The sequence below is a fragment of the Chelmon rostratus genome, chromosome 8 (assembly GCF_017976325.1).
Source record: "Chelmon rostratus isolate fCheRos1 chromosome 8, fCheRos1.pri, whole genome shotgun sequence".
Taxonomy (NCBI): Eukaryota; Metazoa; Chordata; class Actinopteri; order Chaetodontiformes; family Chaetodontidae; genus Chelmon; species Chelmon rostratus.
Genome location: NC_055665.1, coordinates 13,179,643 through 13,195,303, shown reverse-complemented (window position 1 = coordinate 13,195,303; position 15,661 = coordinate 13,179,643). Strand labels below are relative to the sequence as shown.

The 15,661-nt window shown below is 42.3% G+C and overlaps 1 protein-coding gene across 3 annotated transcripts; it reads left to right on the top strand.

Moving 5' to 3' along the window:
- Nucleotides 1–410: 410 nt before the first annotated feature.
- On the top strand, nucleotides 411–13,201 carry esrp1 (epithelial splicing regulatory protein 1). Of its 3 annotated transcripts, none has more exons than XM_041942476.1 (16): nucleotides 411–501; nucleotides 629–760; nucleotides 1,186–1,341; nucleotides 1,473–1,589; nucleotides 1,965–2,076; nucleotides 2,623–2,766; nucleotides 3,369–3,423; nucleotides 3,541–3,651; nucleotides 3,765–3,897; nucleotides 4,037–4,079; nucleotides 4,758–5,077; nucleotides 5,986–6,210; nucleotides 6,299–6,551; nucleotides 8,026–8,212; nucleotides 9,489–9,630; nucleotides 11,834–13,201. In XM_041942476.1, the coding sequence occupies exons 2-16, from the start codon at nucleotides 629–631 to the stop codon at nucleotides 11,966–11,968; spliced, it is 2,265 nt and encodes a 754-aa protein (XP_041798410.1). In that variant the 5' UTR covers nucleotides 411–501; the 3' UTR covers nucleotides 11,969–13,201. The 3 variants fall into 3 exon arrangements, with proteins under 3 accessions (XP_041798410.1, XP_041798412.1, XP_041798411.1); XM_041942478.1 differs by adding an exon at nucleotides 10,143–10,265 and having other exon boundaries at nucleotides 431–760; nucleotides 11,834–11,969; XM_041942477.1 differs by having other exon boundaries at nucleotides 431–760; nucleotides 6,299–6,539.
- The last annotated feature ends 2,460 nt before the right edge of the window (nucleotides 13,202–15,661 follow it).

Here is a 15,661-nt window from a genome sequence, read left to right as displayed (position 1 = left end):
TGCATACATGCATAAACTTTTAATAAAATATGCATTGTTTATTTTCATTTTAGATATATTAAACATAAAACAAGCACATTTGTGTAAAAAGAAAATAAAATCATAGTCGCCAGTGGTATTGAATTATGATGGAGCTCATGGGGTAAACATTCTGATACTTTGTGCGGAGATTATTCAACTCAAGTGACAGGTCACCACTCTTGATACCTGACTCGTAAACTATTACACTAAGAAATAACCTAATTAATGACTTGCGGTAAATACCAGAAATTATTATGCATAGGTACAGATATTTCTGTCTACCATGGTCTGCCACGTCCTAATCTGTAAACCACCATAGGAGGGAGGTGGCAGGTAGAGAGTCACGTGGTCACACAGGTAGATGCACTACAAAAACGGGGAACATTCAGCCATTACTCCGCGATGGTGACTACGGGAGGCTTCACGTAACATTTCACACGCGACGAAACTTGGATTTACGGAGCTCACCTTTGCGCTCAGGTGCCAAAATAAGGGTGTTTCTACCTCCGTGTCTCCTCTGTGGTGTATCTTCAGTTACTGTCCTTTACTTTGGTGTAGTATTAGATTAGGTTTTTTTTTTTTTTTTTTTGGCTGTGTTTGTCTTCAGATGACGGCGCAGGTAGACTACCTGGTGGTGCTTTTCACCGCCACATCTGGCGCGAGCGGAGAGCTGCTGGGATCTGACGAGAAGGAGCTCGTGCAGTTGGTTTGGCAGCTGGTGGATGTGAAGAACAAAAAGGTAAAAACTTACTTCTAGACTACTTATTACAGTTGATTATTGTTCTAAAGCAGGAAACGTAGTCGCAAATAAAGGAGTGGGCAGGTAAACTGAACTCAGGCTTAAATACACACGACAGCCCTATGTAACAATGTTCAAATGTCTGTTAATTAGTAAGTAAGTTGGTGGGTGAGGTGACTTTTTATAGGTTTAGGTTGGAACATGTTTGTTCTAAAAACATCATATAAGTTGAATATAGGCTCTGAAGTTATACAGTATAATGGGAGGAAAAATATCTGCAACAGACTCCTGCTCTTGTTGTTTTCCTATGTGATAATGTATACCTAATAAAGATCTACACTCATGCTGTTATATCAGCCTACAGCCTGTCAGTTTCTATGTAGGCTTGTTTCAAGACTGGTGTGTTTTTGTCTTCTCTGAACCAGTTGGGCAAGGTGAATGAGCTCCTCATTAAGTCTGACCTCTCAGACCTGACGGAGGAAAAAGAGGAGGATGTGGTGGAGGAGAGCGTGGAAGAGGAGAATGCATCCAAAGCAGACTGTGTCTTCACGGCCACAAGTCTTGAGACAGCATTAAACCTGGTAATAACCTCCCTGAAGTCTTTAGAAAAATAGCTTTTTATTACATCATAATTCTTTCTGCTGGTGGAGATGCTCAAGGCTAGATTATGGATTTTCTTTCTTTTCTAAATGTTTGACGCCTGTCTTTGCAGTTTCATCTAAAACTGACAAACGAGGTGAACAGCGCAGGCGCAGGCACGTCTGTGTGTTTGTGTACCGACGGGCAGCTCCACATCCGTCAAGTGATTCACCCCGAGGCCGCAAGCAAGGTGAGCGAGCTGGTCGGGTGAACGCCTCGCAGCCAGGGCGGATGTTCGCTCACTGCTGCAGGAAGCTTCAGCACCTCGCGCAGTCACAAAGGGATGTGTTGTGTCAGCACTTTGCTCCTGGTTGCATTTAATGTCACTGTGAAAGTTGATCAACAGCAGAGCAACCTGTCTAATGACACACGCCCATGCACATACCGTACCTGTGCACATAAAACACAGCGGCACAATGAAGCTGATTAAATTCTCACACATGTCTTGATGTAACACAGTCACTGCTCAACTGGCCTGAGCAAACAGCTATATGACGGCAGTAAAACGGCAGCTGTTGGTGGGCCACATGTTCACATCCTTTCATTTAATTCCTTCCCTCTCCAGAACATCCTGGTCCCAGACTGTTTCTACTCATTCTTCGACCTTCGGAAAGAGTTCAAGAAGCACTTCCCCGCATCTGACCTCAAGGCTCTGAATGTACACGTCATGGCAGAGTGTATCCTTCGATATGTCACCTGTATTTGGTGTGCCAGCGAGTGTCTATGAACTATGCTGTTAATTGCAATGCATTTAATGTGTGACATGGTATTTGTGGGCAGTTTTTGGTTATTCGTTCATACGTTAAGCTTAATCTTGTTCATGCAATGCACATGGTAGAAGTTTGGAAGTGACGGGGTGTTGGCTGCAAGACTAGAGGTTTTGAAATGCAAATAGGGAAACAATGGCAGCACCTAACTAAGCACTAGTGAAACAGTGAACAAGTGTGTGTTTAGCCAACAGGGCAAACCTCACACGCCCACTGGAACAGGAAAACTTACATCTCTGGGTGTTTGTGTCTGTGTCCTGCCTCGTTTGCTGTATTTTGTTTTTTTCTGTCCTTTTTTAATTCTCTCTATTTTTTTCCATTGTCTTTCACCCACTTTTTTCATTTTATACCCATCACACACCCACATATATAGAATTGCGACACCTTTTTGCTCCCCAAACTGTTCCGCTGTTTTGGACCATGCCTTGTTTGTTTTCTTGACCGTGTCCACCTCAGTTCTTAGTATCCCTGTTGATGAGACCGCCATGTGGGATTCCTCAGCCACACTGGATCCGTCAGCCATATTGCCTGCAGAAATCGCAGTGCAGCAGCTCCAGATTATGGCCATCATTGCCCTTGCCCTGCTAAATGAGCCATTTTGTGAGTACCATGTATGATCTTACATCAATAAGACAAAAAGTTAAAGATTAGGAATGTGTTAGTCAGTTTGATACACAGGCCTGCTGTGGGCTTACAGGTAAGCTCAGAAAAATCTGATACTTCAAGAGCAGTGCCAAGATGGAAAATCAGAGCTGATACCAAATTAATTACAAATGAATTTGGTCAATTTGTTGTTTGCCAAAATAGCAAATATTTAATGTTCTCAGCATGTCCAATGTCATGTCTGCTTTGTTTGTCATATATGATAGTAAACTAAGTATCTTTTCATTATTCGACAAAAAAGACACCTGAATATGTCATTTTCATCTCTGGGAAATTGTGTATTTCTGACATGTTATGAACCAATCAACCCATCAGTTGAGATAATACTCGGCAATTTTTACTCGCAGCCCTTAAGTAAATTGCCTGTAGCGTTCATTTGTCTAAAAGGAAAATGTCAGTTCATAAATCTAAAATATAGCAATAATAACAAAACATTCGACCATTATCGTGCTGATTCCAAAATACCATAATTTGTTTCAGTTATGTGGTCTAATCTGTGATTTCAAAGGGCCGTTATCTAACAAGCTTTCCCTCTACAGGCCACATGTTCTCCAACCAGGAGAGAGTTAGTGAGAAGTTTGAGACTGGCACTTGGTAAGTCAAGTTTTCTCAAGATAAACGTTCTTTTTGTCCCCTGCCTCTGAATTCAACTACAAGTCCCCACCTGCTGTGCTAATGTGTGTGTGTGTGTGCATGCGTGTGCGTGTGCAGCAGTAAGATGGAGAAAGTGTGCGACAACACAGTGATCAGAGCCAGAGGGTTGCCTTGGCAGTCTTCTGACCAGGACATTGCTCGATTCTTCAGAGGACTCAACATTGCCAAGTATGTTGTAGCTGTACTGACCTGTCAGTCAGCATCATATATATATATACTGAAAGCTTCTGTGTACATAAAGTGAACCTCATCTCTAATGCTCTATATGTGGTGTTTTATAGAGGAGGGGCTGCACTGTGCCTTAATGCTCAGGGGAGAAGGAACGGAGAAGCTCTTGTTCGTTTTGTGAGTGAGGAGCACAGAGACCTGGCACTGCAGAGACACAAACACCACATGGGAAACAGATACATAGAGGTAACCTGTCTGAGACCTGCTTCTAATTAAGTGAATCAGCCACACTACCTACATCTAATCTGATCACTTATATATAGAGAAACTTCATTTGTTGCCCCTATGGTGACATCATCTCTGTCTTGCTCCCTTCTGATGGCAGGTTTACAAAGCAACAGGAGAGGACTTCCTGAAGATAGCAGGAGGTGAGAAGATGCAACCACATGTGTTATACAGTGTTTTACCGTATCAGCAGCGGCTTTAGGCATTTAATCAAATTAGGCTTGGTGTTTTGTACGCAATATAGTTACAATGTAGAAGACCGTCCTGGAGCACTGGTTTGAGGGTGAATTTCCTGTTACGAGAATCTTCCCACAAAATGAGTTTGTATTCATGCATTTTCTGATATTGATTTTTGGGGATCTGAAAACTCTCCAGCAACCCAAAGAAATGAAGAGATAAGAAGAGATAAGAGTCAAGTTCATTCTTCGCAGTAGAAAGCACTCCAAACCATCACAGAAGTTTTCAGCGCTGTGTCCGCCATTTTCATAGCTTCCTCTTGGATGCATGCTGCTTACTTTCTTGCACCTGGTCGCTACCTTTTTATAAAGTCCCAACCTCACCTGCGCGCTGTTATGGGCTGGGGGCTGCACACCAACTGCTCAAAGGTTGCAGCCCAGAAACATCGCGACCACAGCATTATAAGAAGATACAGGCAGAGGGCAGGGTCTCTGTGGATAAATACACCACCACACACTTCTAGTGGGTCATAAGTGATGACTCAGAGGGATTACTTTTAAAACGAGTCGATACCTTGTTTTGTAGGAAAACCCTGCTTAGCATACCTTTCAATACGTGTGTCTGTGTCTTTGTCTGTGTGCCAGGTACCTCCAGTGAGGTAGCAATGTTTCTGTCCCGTGAGGACCAGATTATAGTGAGGATGCGAGGTCTTCCCTTCACCGCCACACACGAGCAGGTGCTCGCCTTCTTCTCCTCGGGAGATGGCCTTAAAGAGATGTGTCCGGTCAGCGGAGGAAAGGATGGCATCCTATTTGTTCGCTATCCAGACGGACGCCCCACTGGCGATGCCTTTGTTTTATTTGCCTGCGAGGACCACGCCCAGTGTGCTCTGAGGAAACACAAGGAAATCCTGGGGAGGAGATACATTGAGCTGTTCAAAAGTACAGCAGCAGAGGTCCAACAGGTATGTCGGTGTGTGTGCCTGGATGTGGCTGTGCTCTCTGCACATTGTGTGGATATTTGTGTCCCTTCATTTTGAATTCAGGTTTGTTTGTTCTGTCTCTTTTTCTCTGTCTTGTTCTTTGTTTTCTGAGAGCAAGAAGAGGGTTTTTAGGATTATGCGTATGTTTGTGTGTGCATACAGCAGAGCGTGACAATGTGTGGGTGTGTTTCTTTTCTAGTCACTTAGTTGTAGGAATTATTGGAGTAGGGCTTAAGGGTGGGGACCTGCATAGCAAGATGAACTGTGTGTATGTGTGTGTGTGTGTGTTTGTGTGTGTGTGTGTGTGTGTGTGTGTGTGTGTGTGTGTGTGTGTGTGTGTGTGTGTGTGTGTCCCTTAAGTATGTAGGTACACACACAGATGCTCTGTGAAAGATTAGGGTCTTGTTGGTCTTCCCTTGTCTTTCTCTCTCTCTTGTGTGAGATGAACACATGTGGACTAATTTTCTTATCGCTGTGGGCTGATAAGCTTACTGCCCTCATGCATATCTATGGAGAGGCTTTTCCCCAGGCTTTTATGTATGACAGACTATGGGGTTTTATTGGTCCTCTCCAGAAATGCAAACAAGCCAGCTTTTGTCTGGTGTTGCAACACAGTGGAGACTTGTCTTTGCTGTATAAAAGTTGTCTGCTAAAAGTTGGCCCATACTGTATGTCTCTCTAGATTTTTTTAATTTTTTTTTCCTTTTTAAGTGTCGATGACAAGTAAGTAATAAAATATCTGAGTGTATTATTTTAGGTGTTTTTGTCCTGAAAATTCTGAGAAAGGGGAGAAAGGCTTCCCTAAACTTGACCCACCTCAAATCAGTTCTGCCTCCTTGACTGTCTTTGCTACAGGCTAGGTATGTAATTTGTAACTGTGTGTGTTTTAGGTGTTGAACCGCTACTCATCAGCCCCCCTGATCCCTGTGGCCCCTGCCCCCTTGGTGTCAGTACTGCCCACAGTATCTCTCCTGCCCCCTCCTGGTAGTATGAGAGACTGCTTGAGGTTGAGGGGGCTGCCATACACAGCGAGCATAGAAGACATCCTCACCTTCCTGGGCGAGTTTACACAAGATATCAGACCACATGGCGTGCACATGGTCCTCAACCAGCAGGTACATGCATTAACCAACCTGACACACCCGAGGAACATGCTTTCTGACACAATGTTGCAGAGTAATTCTTGCTTGTCTCTGTTTCCAGGGCCGTCCCTCAGGTGACTGCTTCATCCAGATGACCTCAGCAGAGCGAGCACTTCAGGCCTCACAGCGGCTCCACAAACATGTGATGTCCAGCCAGCGTGGATCCAACAGCCGCTACGTGGAGGTGTTCCCCTGCAGCGCTGAGGAGATGGGCCTGGTGCTGATGGGAGGCTCACTCTCACACACACATACACACACACACACCCGGACCAGGAATGGGACAGGGCTCAGCCCGCCGCCATGTAAGTCGAGACGTAAGTGCTGCTGGGAGCTGGGGGTGCTTCGGGACTGCAGGGTAGGTGGGCTCCTGCCGTGGGGGCAGAGTTGCTGGGTTTTCTCCAATCTAGTACTGTGGGAGGTAGGGGACATCTGGTCTAACCAGGAGGATTCAAAAGTGTGTGTGTGTGGTACCTCTTTGTAATTTAGTGTGATTAAATTACCAATCTGCATGCACCGAGAAACCTCACATGTTAACTGTTTATTCTACCTTTTCACCTGTGTCCCCACATTCTGATTGTAGTTCATCTTCCTCAGCGGCATGTTTGTTACTCATTCTTAATTTTACTACCTTACCACTGCTTGAGTAATTCACAAAGATCTGAGAGGGTTGGAAAAGTGTAAGCAAGTCAGCTAGTCTACAATATGGCAAAATGGCTTACAACTCTCCAGTCTTATCAGATTGGTAGTAGGGGTTGTGGGAATTAGCCTCAGCAGACCGGCACATCAAAGGTGTGTGCGTCTCCTGTGCTTGTCCAATCAGTGGAGCTGTGGCAAAGGTGGGCAGAGCTGAATGCTGGTGCATAGAATATATGCTTTGTTTTTCATGTCTGATAAATGTGCACTTGTGCACTCATAGTTTTCAAAAAGAGGTACAATTTTAAAAAGTGGTCTAACCTACTGAATTGGTTGACATGAAGTGCAGATGTTCAAATGTCAAACATTTACAACACAGCGATTCAAGTAGTGGTGAGTTCATGTTAAGACAAGATTACATTTTTCTGCTTATTAAGCAAAACTACATGATAGACAGAAACTCTGTGTTCCGCAGAGCCACATAGCATGCAGCTGAAACATATTTTAGAGAAGAGTAAATGTAATGTTCAGGCAGCAACACCAAAAACTATGGACAGGCCCAAATAGGCATGCGGCAAATATACAGTATGTGTAAATTAGGTCTTACCTCATATAACTTGTTTTTCTGCAGAATATATCTACACCCACTTCTGGGATCTTAACAATGTTTCGTGTTGAGCTATGTTGCTGTCATTCTGTACAGAGGGCTCCATGAATTTATCAATTAGCCTTAAGCATGCTTATGGGAAAGCAAGACTATAATAAATACTAAAACTCATGATTACAAACTATCTTGATTCGCTTGACCTTTAAGTCAAAAGTTGTTACATGTTCTGAAATTAGCTACCAAGTGAGCCACATGGATGGTGAATAATGTAAGGAATGATGGGGTTCACACCTGAAAATTGCTCACCTGGCTACAGGTCTGCAAAATACTCAAAGTGAATCACAGTCCAGTGCAGCACTTCCTCATTATCCCTTATTAAGACGTACATACTGTACATGTGTCAGGGGCTTAGTGATGGCGGTCATTGTTTGCACATTTGCATGGGTGCCTCTCTCAGAAACAAACAATGACCAGACTCTACCTTGATGACTGTGTCTGTTTGTCTGTTTTTAAGTATTTTGTCTCTCCCTCTGTTTTCTCCCTTGCAGGTTTATCTCCACCATCCTACTCCTTCACCCCTGCACCACCTGTCCTGCCAACAGAGGCTGCTGCTGCTGCCGGCCTTTACCCTCCCATGGGTCAGGTGTTGCTAAGCCCGCGCCCCCTGCCACCAGGACACGCCTACTACCCCGCCACAGCTCAGCTGTACATGAACTACGCAGCCTACTACCCCAGGTGAGCAGTGATGAAATTAAAATGCTTCAGAATGTAAATGTTTTTTAAAAATCACACAATGTTTTTCTAGCAAAACACCCCAAACTTTACTCAATGGGATGAATATTCATTATATTTTGACAATTCAGTACTGTTCTACCACACTGATGCTGAAATATTTCTATCTATATATTGTGCTAATCATTTCAGAAATATCCATTTTTGAGGGCTCGCCATAAAATGAATTACTCTATAATGATTATAAATAGACTTAGGAGCGATTGGACTTCCGTGACCTGAATTGAGCCTGTCAGACATTGTTTACCTGCGGGCTGTGTGCTGCTGAGTAAGCAAATAAGAAACTAAACCGGTATCGTCTACATGTTTAATTTTCTGAGCCTTCTGTTAGCATAGGTATTATCATGACCTCAAGATTCAATACTTTATTGCCATATCAACATGACTGACTGGAATTTGTCTTAGTGAGGTCACTTGAGCAAAAACAGAAAAAGACAAAAAAAGTAAAACCAGTCACTCGTAATGCACATAGGCATGCATTAAACAAAGTATGAAACAGAAAACCCAACAATTATCACAAATTTGCGAAAGCATAAAACAAAAACACTTGTTGGGAAATTAGCAGCGACATCAACGAGTCATTAAAGTGCTTCAAGAACATGAGTGCGCTAAAAGATTTCAAGAGGGTCTTTACATTCACTGGAACCAATTACATGTTATGTTTATTAGTGAGCCCTTAAAAAACTCACTTTTTAGTCACAGATTTGCAAGTTTGTGGTGCCTTCCAAACCTTTTACTAGATAATTGTGAAATAACACACAGTTAAAAACTGTTTAGCAATTTTTGACCAAATTGCTGCATCACTTCAGCTGCTACAGTATTATAATTAGAACTGTACCATATTGTTTCTTTTTTATTTTATCTGGTGTATTTCTGTTTGCATTGCTGATTCTATTGTGTGCGCACCCACCCAAAATAGCTCGTCTTTGGTTCAAATGTGTTTTGCCAAGGAGAAAGGCTGGGACAAGGGTAGTTAATAACTGAACAATGCGGTATCAGAGAACTTGGTAAACATCAGTGACCTCGGTTTGTCCCTGGTCAGCCCTTTGACACTGAGAAAGCATTTCGAGACGACGCCCAAAGTTTCTCCCAGTCTTGTGATTCATATGTGCTTTGTTTGCTGAGAAACATGCAGCTTTCAAGTCACTCAGTTTGTTTGTTTTTTTTGATATTTTCATGATAGCAGCATGTCTGTGCTTTCTCTCTCGTCTTTCTCCAGTCCACCTGGCTCACCTACCACTGTAGGTTTCTTCCCCTCCCCCTCCTCCATCTCCTCCCCAGGGGGGTTGGTGCGCATGCCAGGTCTCACCTACAACAGCAGCGGAGTCAAAGATCTCATTAATGCAGTGCAGGGGTACCAGGTAAGAGTCAGCTCTCTACAAATCAACCATATGCCTAATGATTAGTTGTTAACACAGTTCCTACACAAGTAAATCCTCAGTACATTCAGTGTTGACATACTTCTCTGCTGGATCCAAGTGTTGTATTCAGATCTCCTTCTGTTGTGGGTGTGTACTGCCAGGCATCCACTGTGTTTGCCCAGAGGCTATCAAACTAGTTTAGCCTGTCTACTCTCCCTGCTCTGTCACACATGCACTGCTGCTTGCTTAGACTTGACTTGGAGGAACTCAAGTCTTATTTAAACTGGGGTGGGCGGTGTGAAGAATCCCAGGGATATGATAAATTAGAGTTTCTACTAAATCAAGAGATGAACTTAGACTGAGAATGTACTGTATTTTTGTCCCATGAACAAACTCCTCTCTCACCACCATGCTGGAGTTTACAGGTCCATGTGGCCTTTAGATTAGTGTCTGTTGTTGCTTGTCTCTCAGCCCCCTGTCTCTGTTATTCCTCCCCCTTCCTCACATCACAGTACACCCCAGAGGATGCTCTCATGCACGCCCACGGGCATGTGCATGCTCACGACCCGGCTGGGACATTGCTTACACAGCCCAAAGAGTGGGTGTGTATTTAAGGTGTTTGAGGCAGGTGGCAGGTAAGGATTGGTTGAGGGCTCTGTGAGGAGGAATAGCAGGGGTTGTAGCTATGGCTTGGGTCTCGATTGGTCACCATGGGTTACAGTGCTCAACACCACGGCAATATTTCCCTTTTAGACTTTTCCACTAACCACTTGCAGCAGCAACAATGGACACATTTTTAATTGGGTAGAGTGGTTAGAGGAAATTTCTTGGATTTTAGTCAATCCTTGGGTTTTGTCTTGAAACGTTTGGACAGGGTTCTGTTTTCTGCTGGACTATTGGACTGTGGCAGTTTGCTTTAATACTGGTCTCTACATTTCTGTCCTCTCAAGAAGCTTTTTATGGGCTACAGTATTAGCCAAGAGGGCTAATTGACTGTTTGCTAAACCCCAGCACTGAACAGCGATTGTCCAGTTATAGCTTAACCATAAATAGGTACAGCACATCTGTCAAGCTTTGGATTTCATCGTCTGCCAAAATGGTTCGAATTAGTCAAAAATAAAATTTACTTAGTTTCTCATGAGTTTCGACAGTATTGTCTTTACTATTACCTTTCCAAAACCAAAAACACAACAGCAAAAGTATATGTAATGTATTAAACACTGTTTATCTGCTCTAATGTGAGCTGGAATCATTAGCATGTCCATCTTGTTAGCATATGCTTGTTATTAGCTAACTAACTGTATTTGGTGGTTGTATAGATTAGAAAAAAATAATTATTTGTTCACATTATTTGGTTTGGGGAAGTTTCAGATAATGTCATGTTTGCCAAACTCGCGGTTATTCTTCATCCTCAGATCCCTTTCAAGCAAATCACTGAGTTTTAGCATTAGCAGTAGCTTGTACTAGCTAGCTACAGTTGATAAAATCCCCTGGCAACAGTCTTTTCAGGCAAGAAAATGCTGTGTTTTCAGCTAGACATGAGAAGCCTCCTTTTGTTCACTTAACTTTACAGTCAAAGACCAGTAGAGATCCAAGATGGAGGAGTTAATTTGGGGTGTTCCTGTTTCTGGAAGTAAAAGCATTTTTGCGACATAGACAATGGAATGTGATGCACAGCTGGAGCTCTTCTGCCGTGTACAGTGGGTGGAAGCCATAACAGATTTTATTTTATAATCTGCAGTTTAAATCAGGTCACTTTTAATTTTGGTATCAACTTCGGTTGAATTCAGGAGCCATGGCATTATTTTTCATTACAACTGCTGATTCGTGCCACTGCTTGATTGTGTACTGTAGTATTTAGAGCTGCCCACTCTGCCAAAATGACTAATGAAACATGATTTCTGCTGGTCCGAATGTAAACCTTCATGATTGCTACCTTATCCAGGAGAGTCCTGTATTTCTATATCAAGTATTATGTGCCATGAATGGAAAGCTTGACAGGTGTTGCAACAGTAACTAAGGGGGGCGGGACTTTGCAAACGGTCAGTTGGTGGGGCTTTAGTGCAATGATCGATCGCTAATAACAGATATAGCCTTCATGTGGTTGAGAAGGTGATGGGTAACATCTGGTGTTGGTATAAGGTCTCTCTCCTGTCCGTCTCCCCTTTCCTTACCCCAAACTCTCCTTCCTCTCCCCCTCCAGAGTCCCGCAGAGTCGATTTCTCTCCTGAGCAGCAGTCTGATTGGTCAGTCCAGTGGAGGTGATGCTCCTCTCATGTCCCTCCCCGCTCTCATGACCAAGCCGGCGGGGCAGTACCTGGACCTGACCCTGCTGTAGGGGCACAAATGTACAAAGGTCACTTGACAATTTGGTCAAAGACTTGTAATGTATTGTTAGGTTTTTAAAAAATAGTATTTTAGATGTGTTATTTATATCTATAAGAGCAGAAATTAATGTATTTTATACAAAAATCATTGTGGCCGTAGCCAAAAATAGTTTTGTCTTATATTGCACAGTGTGTATTTTAAAAGCTTTATAGAGATTTTTTTTTAACATGTTACGATATTATAATCACTGTTATGACTTAGTAGAAACTGAGATAAATCCTTTCCGTAAGCTTCTCTGTGAAGAGTGAAAGTGTGTGAGTGTGTTTTAGTGTGAAAGAGATGAAAATGAGTATTATGAATGGCTGTGTTGATACATCTTCAGACTTAATCTTTTTATGCAATGCGTTTTATGTGTTTATATACATTTGATACAGATGCAGTGATTGTATTGAAGCTTTAGTGCATGAAGAAGTTAGTAGTAAAACTTTAAGATGTTTACATAATGCCAAATATCAATGCACTGCTAATCAATAAGACTACTAATGAATATAATAGCAGTATCTTTGAATGATAACATATACTGTATGTTACACTGTGAGCTTGTCAAATAGTCTGATGCCTGCATCAGCTTTCACTTACAAAAATGTGACATCTCACACTGAAGCTCGCGTTTCCATGTTGTGTAATGCCAATGTTGTCTTGCCTTTTGTTTTGGACTCACAACTGAACAGAGGACAGTCCCAGTTCTCTGAAACCTAACCATAGGGCTGCATTCTTCAAGAGGACTCCTGTCACAAGCTCTCAGTTTACTGAGTGAATCTCCACAGCCAGAGGTGGTTTCTGACAGATTTTATTATATATTTTACTCTGAAGAATCTGCAAAGATCAACCAGTCCATCACACTTTCCTTGTCTTCTCTTCACCATCTGCACTATTGTGGGGAATGCAATGGAGTAAACGGGTCTCCCTGCAGAAATCCCTGCACCATTTCTCTTTTTAACTAAATCATTTGGAGTGTAGATGGAAAGTTGAGAAGGAAAAGAAATGTTGAAGGACACCTCTGACATGTATCTTGTGAATCTAATTGCTGCTTGCGCCCTGCAAAGTTGCCGTTTGGACTTCAATTTGCTGTACACATGTCCCGCAGTAGGACTTCCTGCACAGGATGTCCTACTGTGCTCATGCTGAAAAAACAATAAACTTAACATGTGAAGTCTGTCAGCCTTCAGCTGTTTGATTTCACTATTTGCCTTCTGAGTGTTTCACCTCACTTTCCTGTGTACTTATTGTGCTTTTCTGTACTTTGGGCGGGTGTGTGAAGTGCAGGAGCACAAACACAAAGGTGGAGCTCTCTGATGACAGAATATGGCTGGAGGCAAAACCGTGTTAACTCTCTCTCTTCGTCCCCATTGATTACCTCTGCGTTTCCCACATACACACATGCTATGGCAGAGAAACCATTGTCACTCAGACACACCAAACACATTATCTCTTTTTTTAACAGGGTGGAAACATAAAGAATAGAGTGCAGGATGGGGAAGAGAGAAGAAAGGCACACAAAACCATGTCAGACCCCCTCAGGACAGATTTGGCATTGTGTAATACAATCTTGTGCACCCCACCCAACTTGATCCCTTTTAAACACACTCAGGCATTCTCCCACTCACAGTCTAAACCGGCACAGCAACACCATTAATATGAATGCAGAAAGCCCAAAATACTTCTTTTCTTTTCCTTTATGTTTTTTCACTTTATAGGCAGAGTTTAGTGGGAAATATAAGTGACCTATTGCAGAGAAAATGCAGTGTGATTACACATAGTTCTGAAAGGTGTTAATTTTGTCAAAAAGTGTTTCTTTGCAAAGGAGTGCAAACTCTGACATAAATGCAAGCCATTTAAACCTAATTTAAAATGTTTCTTTAGTTTAAAATGACAATTTGCACAGTACAAATTGGATGGTGGTGTATTAACAATTTCAAGAATAAGAGTACATAGGCAAATGTCATTTTTATCTTTCATAATGTATAATCCAAAGGATATTACTACCGGATTACTTACTGGATTTCCTTTCTCTGAATGGTGGTTAGTCAGATTTTTTTGTTTGTTTTGGGGTTGGGGGGACCAGTTGCTAGTAGGAACAATATGTCACTTTTGAGATATAGCAAATGTGGATCTTTATTGTTAGTAGAGACATTATCTCTTTAAAGAGTGGACATTTTTTCCACTAGCCAATGGTCAATATTACAGTATGACAAAAGTACCATGCTGAAGCCCCTCAGCCCTTACCCTATTCACTAATTCACTCACTAGTTAGGTAATCCTCTCAAACCCAATTAATTTTCATTCAGTCCCTAATTATATGTAAACATTTAAAGCTACATCTACTCAAGCTTATGCTTATCTAGTTTATTGGCTTGCCCACATAGCTATTTGTCAAGCTCTACGTTTTTTCTTTCAGATACAAACATTTGCAACACATTGCTCAACTCCCTGGCTCCACTGCACCTCCCCATGAACATGACTTGTCTAATATTAAGTGGTTTGCCGGATGATGGGACAGAGGCACAATTACAGGCTGACTCATGGCACTGTACCTGATTGGTGTGTAGAGGCAGCATTCCCTCACAGGGTGGGTGAGGCCTACATATGCAGTTACCACACAGGCACGCAGGGCGAGGCTGATCCACATTCCCATGTCGGTGCACAGAACAAAGATGATGCTACAGAGTTGACAAACTGATGATGTGGCCTTTATTAAGATCCAACTGAGGGCAGGAACAACACAACACATAGAGTACAGCAGCATATACGCCACCTCAGATGTGGTTGTGACAAAACAATGGCTGAAATGAAGTGGTTGAGCAGCAGGGTTATGCTTAAACAATAGCTAATATCCAAGAATATTACCTCTGAGATCAGTTTTGTATTTGGACCTGGGATGAAAACTCAAACTACATTTAAAAGTGAATTCATGATTGGTTCCTCATGACAGCTTGGGTTCAATGTGTTCAGCTGCCGCAGGAGCTGTGACTGCAGATTTGTCTCCTTCTAGTGGGTCGGCTGAGACTGCAGCTGCACAGTCTTGCAGTACGATCTAGTCTCAACACCTCCGACACAGAGTCAGAATTCACTTTCAACTCACTCTGTTCAGAAAGTTTCTCAAATCGAATGCTGTAAATGCTTTGGCATGTCAAAATGGATATCTGACTTGATATAAATAAGGAAGTAAGCATGTACAATGTCTGCTCTGTTGTCTGCATATGATTTACAGTGTCTATTTACATTTTGAACAAACTGAATTGAAAGTGAACTGAGCTTCACTTCAGCCTGTGATTTTTAAAAATCAGTGATTCAACAGTCGCAGTCTGAAACACATTGTCGACAACATGAACACAGTGTCGATGAAATCACATAAAACATAACCCCAAAGCAAATCAGATAAATATTTCATCATGTAACATATTTATCATGCAGGCAGCACCAGTCACATCTGTAGCTTGTGTGTGCTAGTGAGTGTGTATGTGTGTCAGTGAGTCCAGTTTTGGTCTCACTTATTGTTTTAACAGTTTCAGTTTGATGAATACAAAGAACCTTCCTTCTAAAATAACAATTAAGCAAATATAACAATTGCCTTTTTGCAAATATATATTTGTAGCTGCTGAATGTGCTGTATTATGCAAATTTACAAATGTTGATTGCAGCC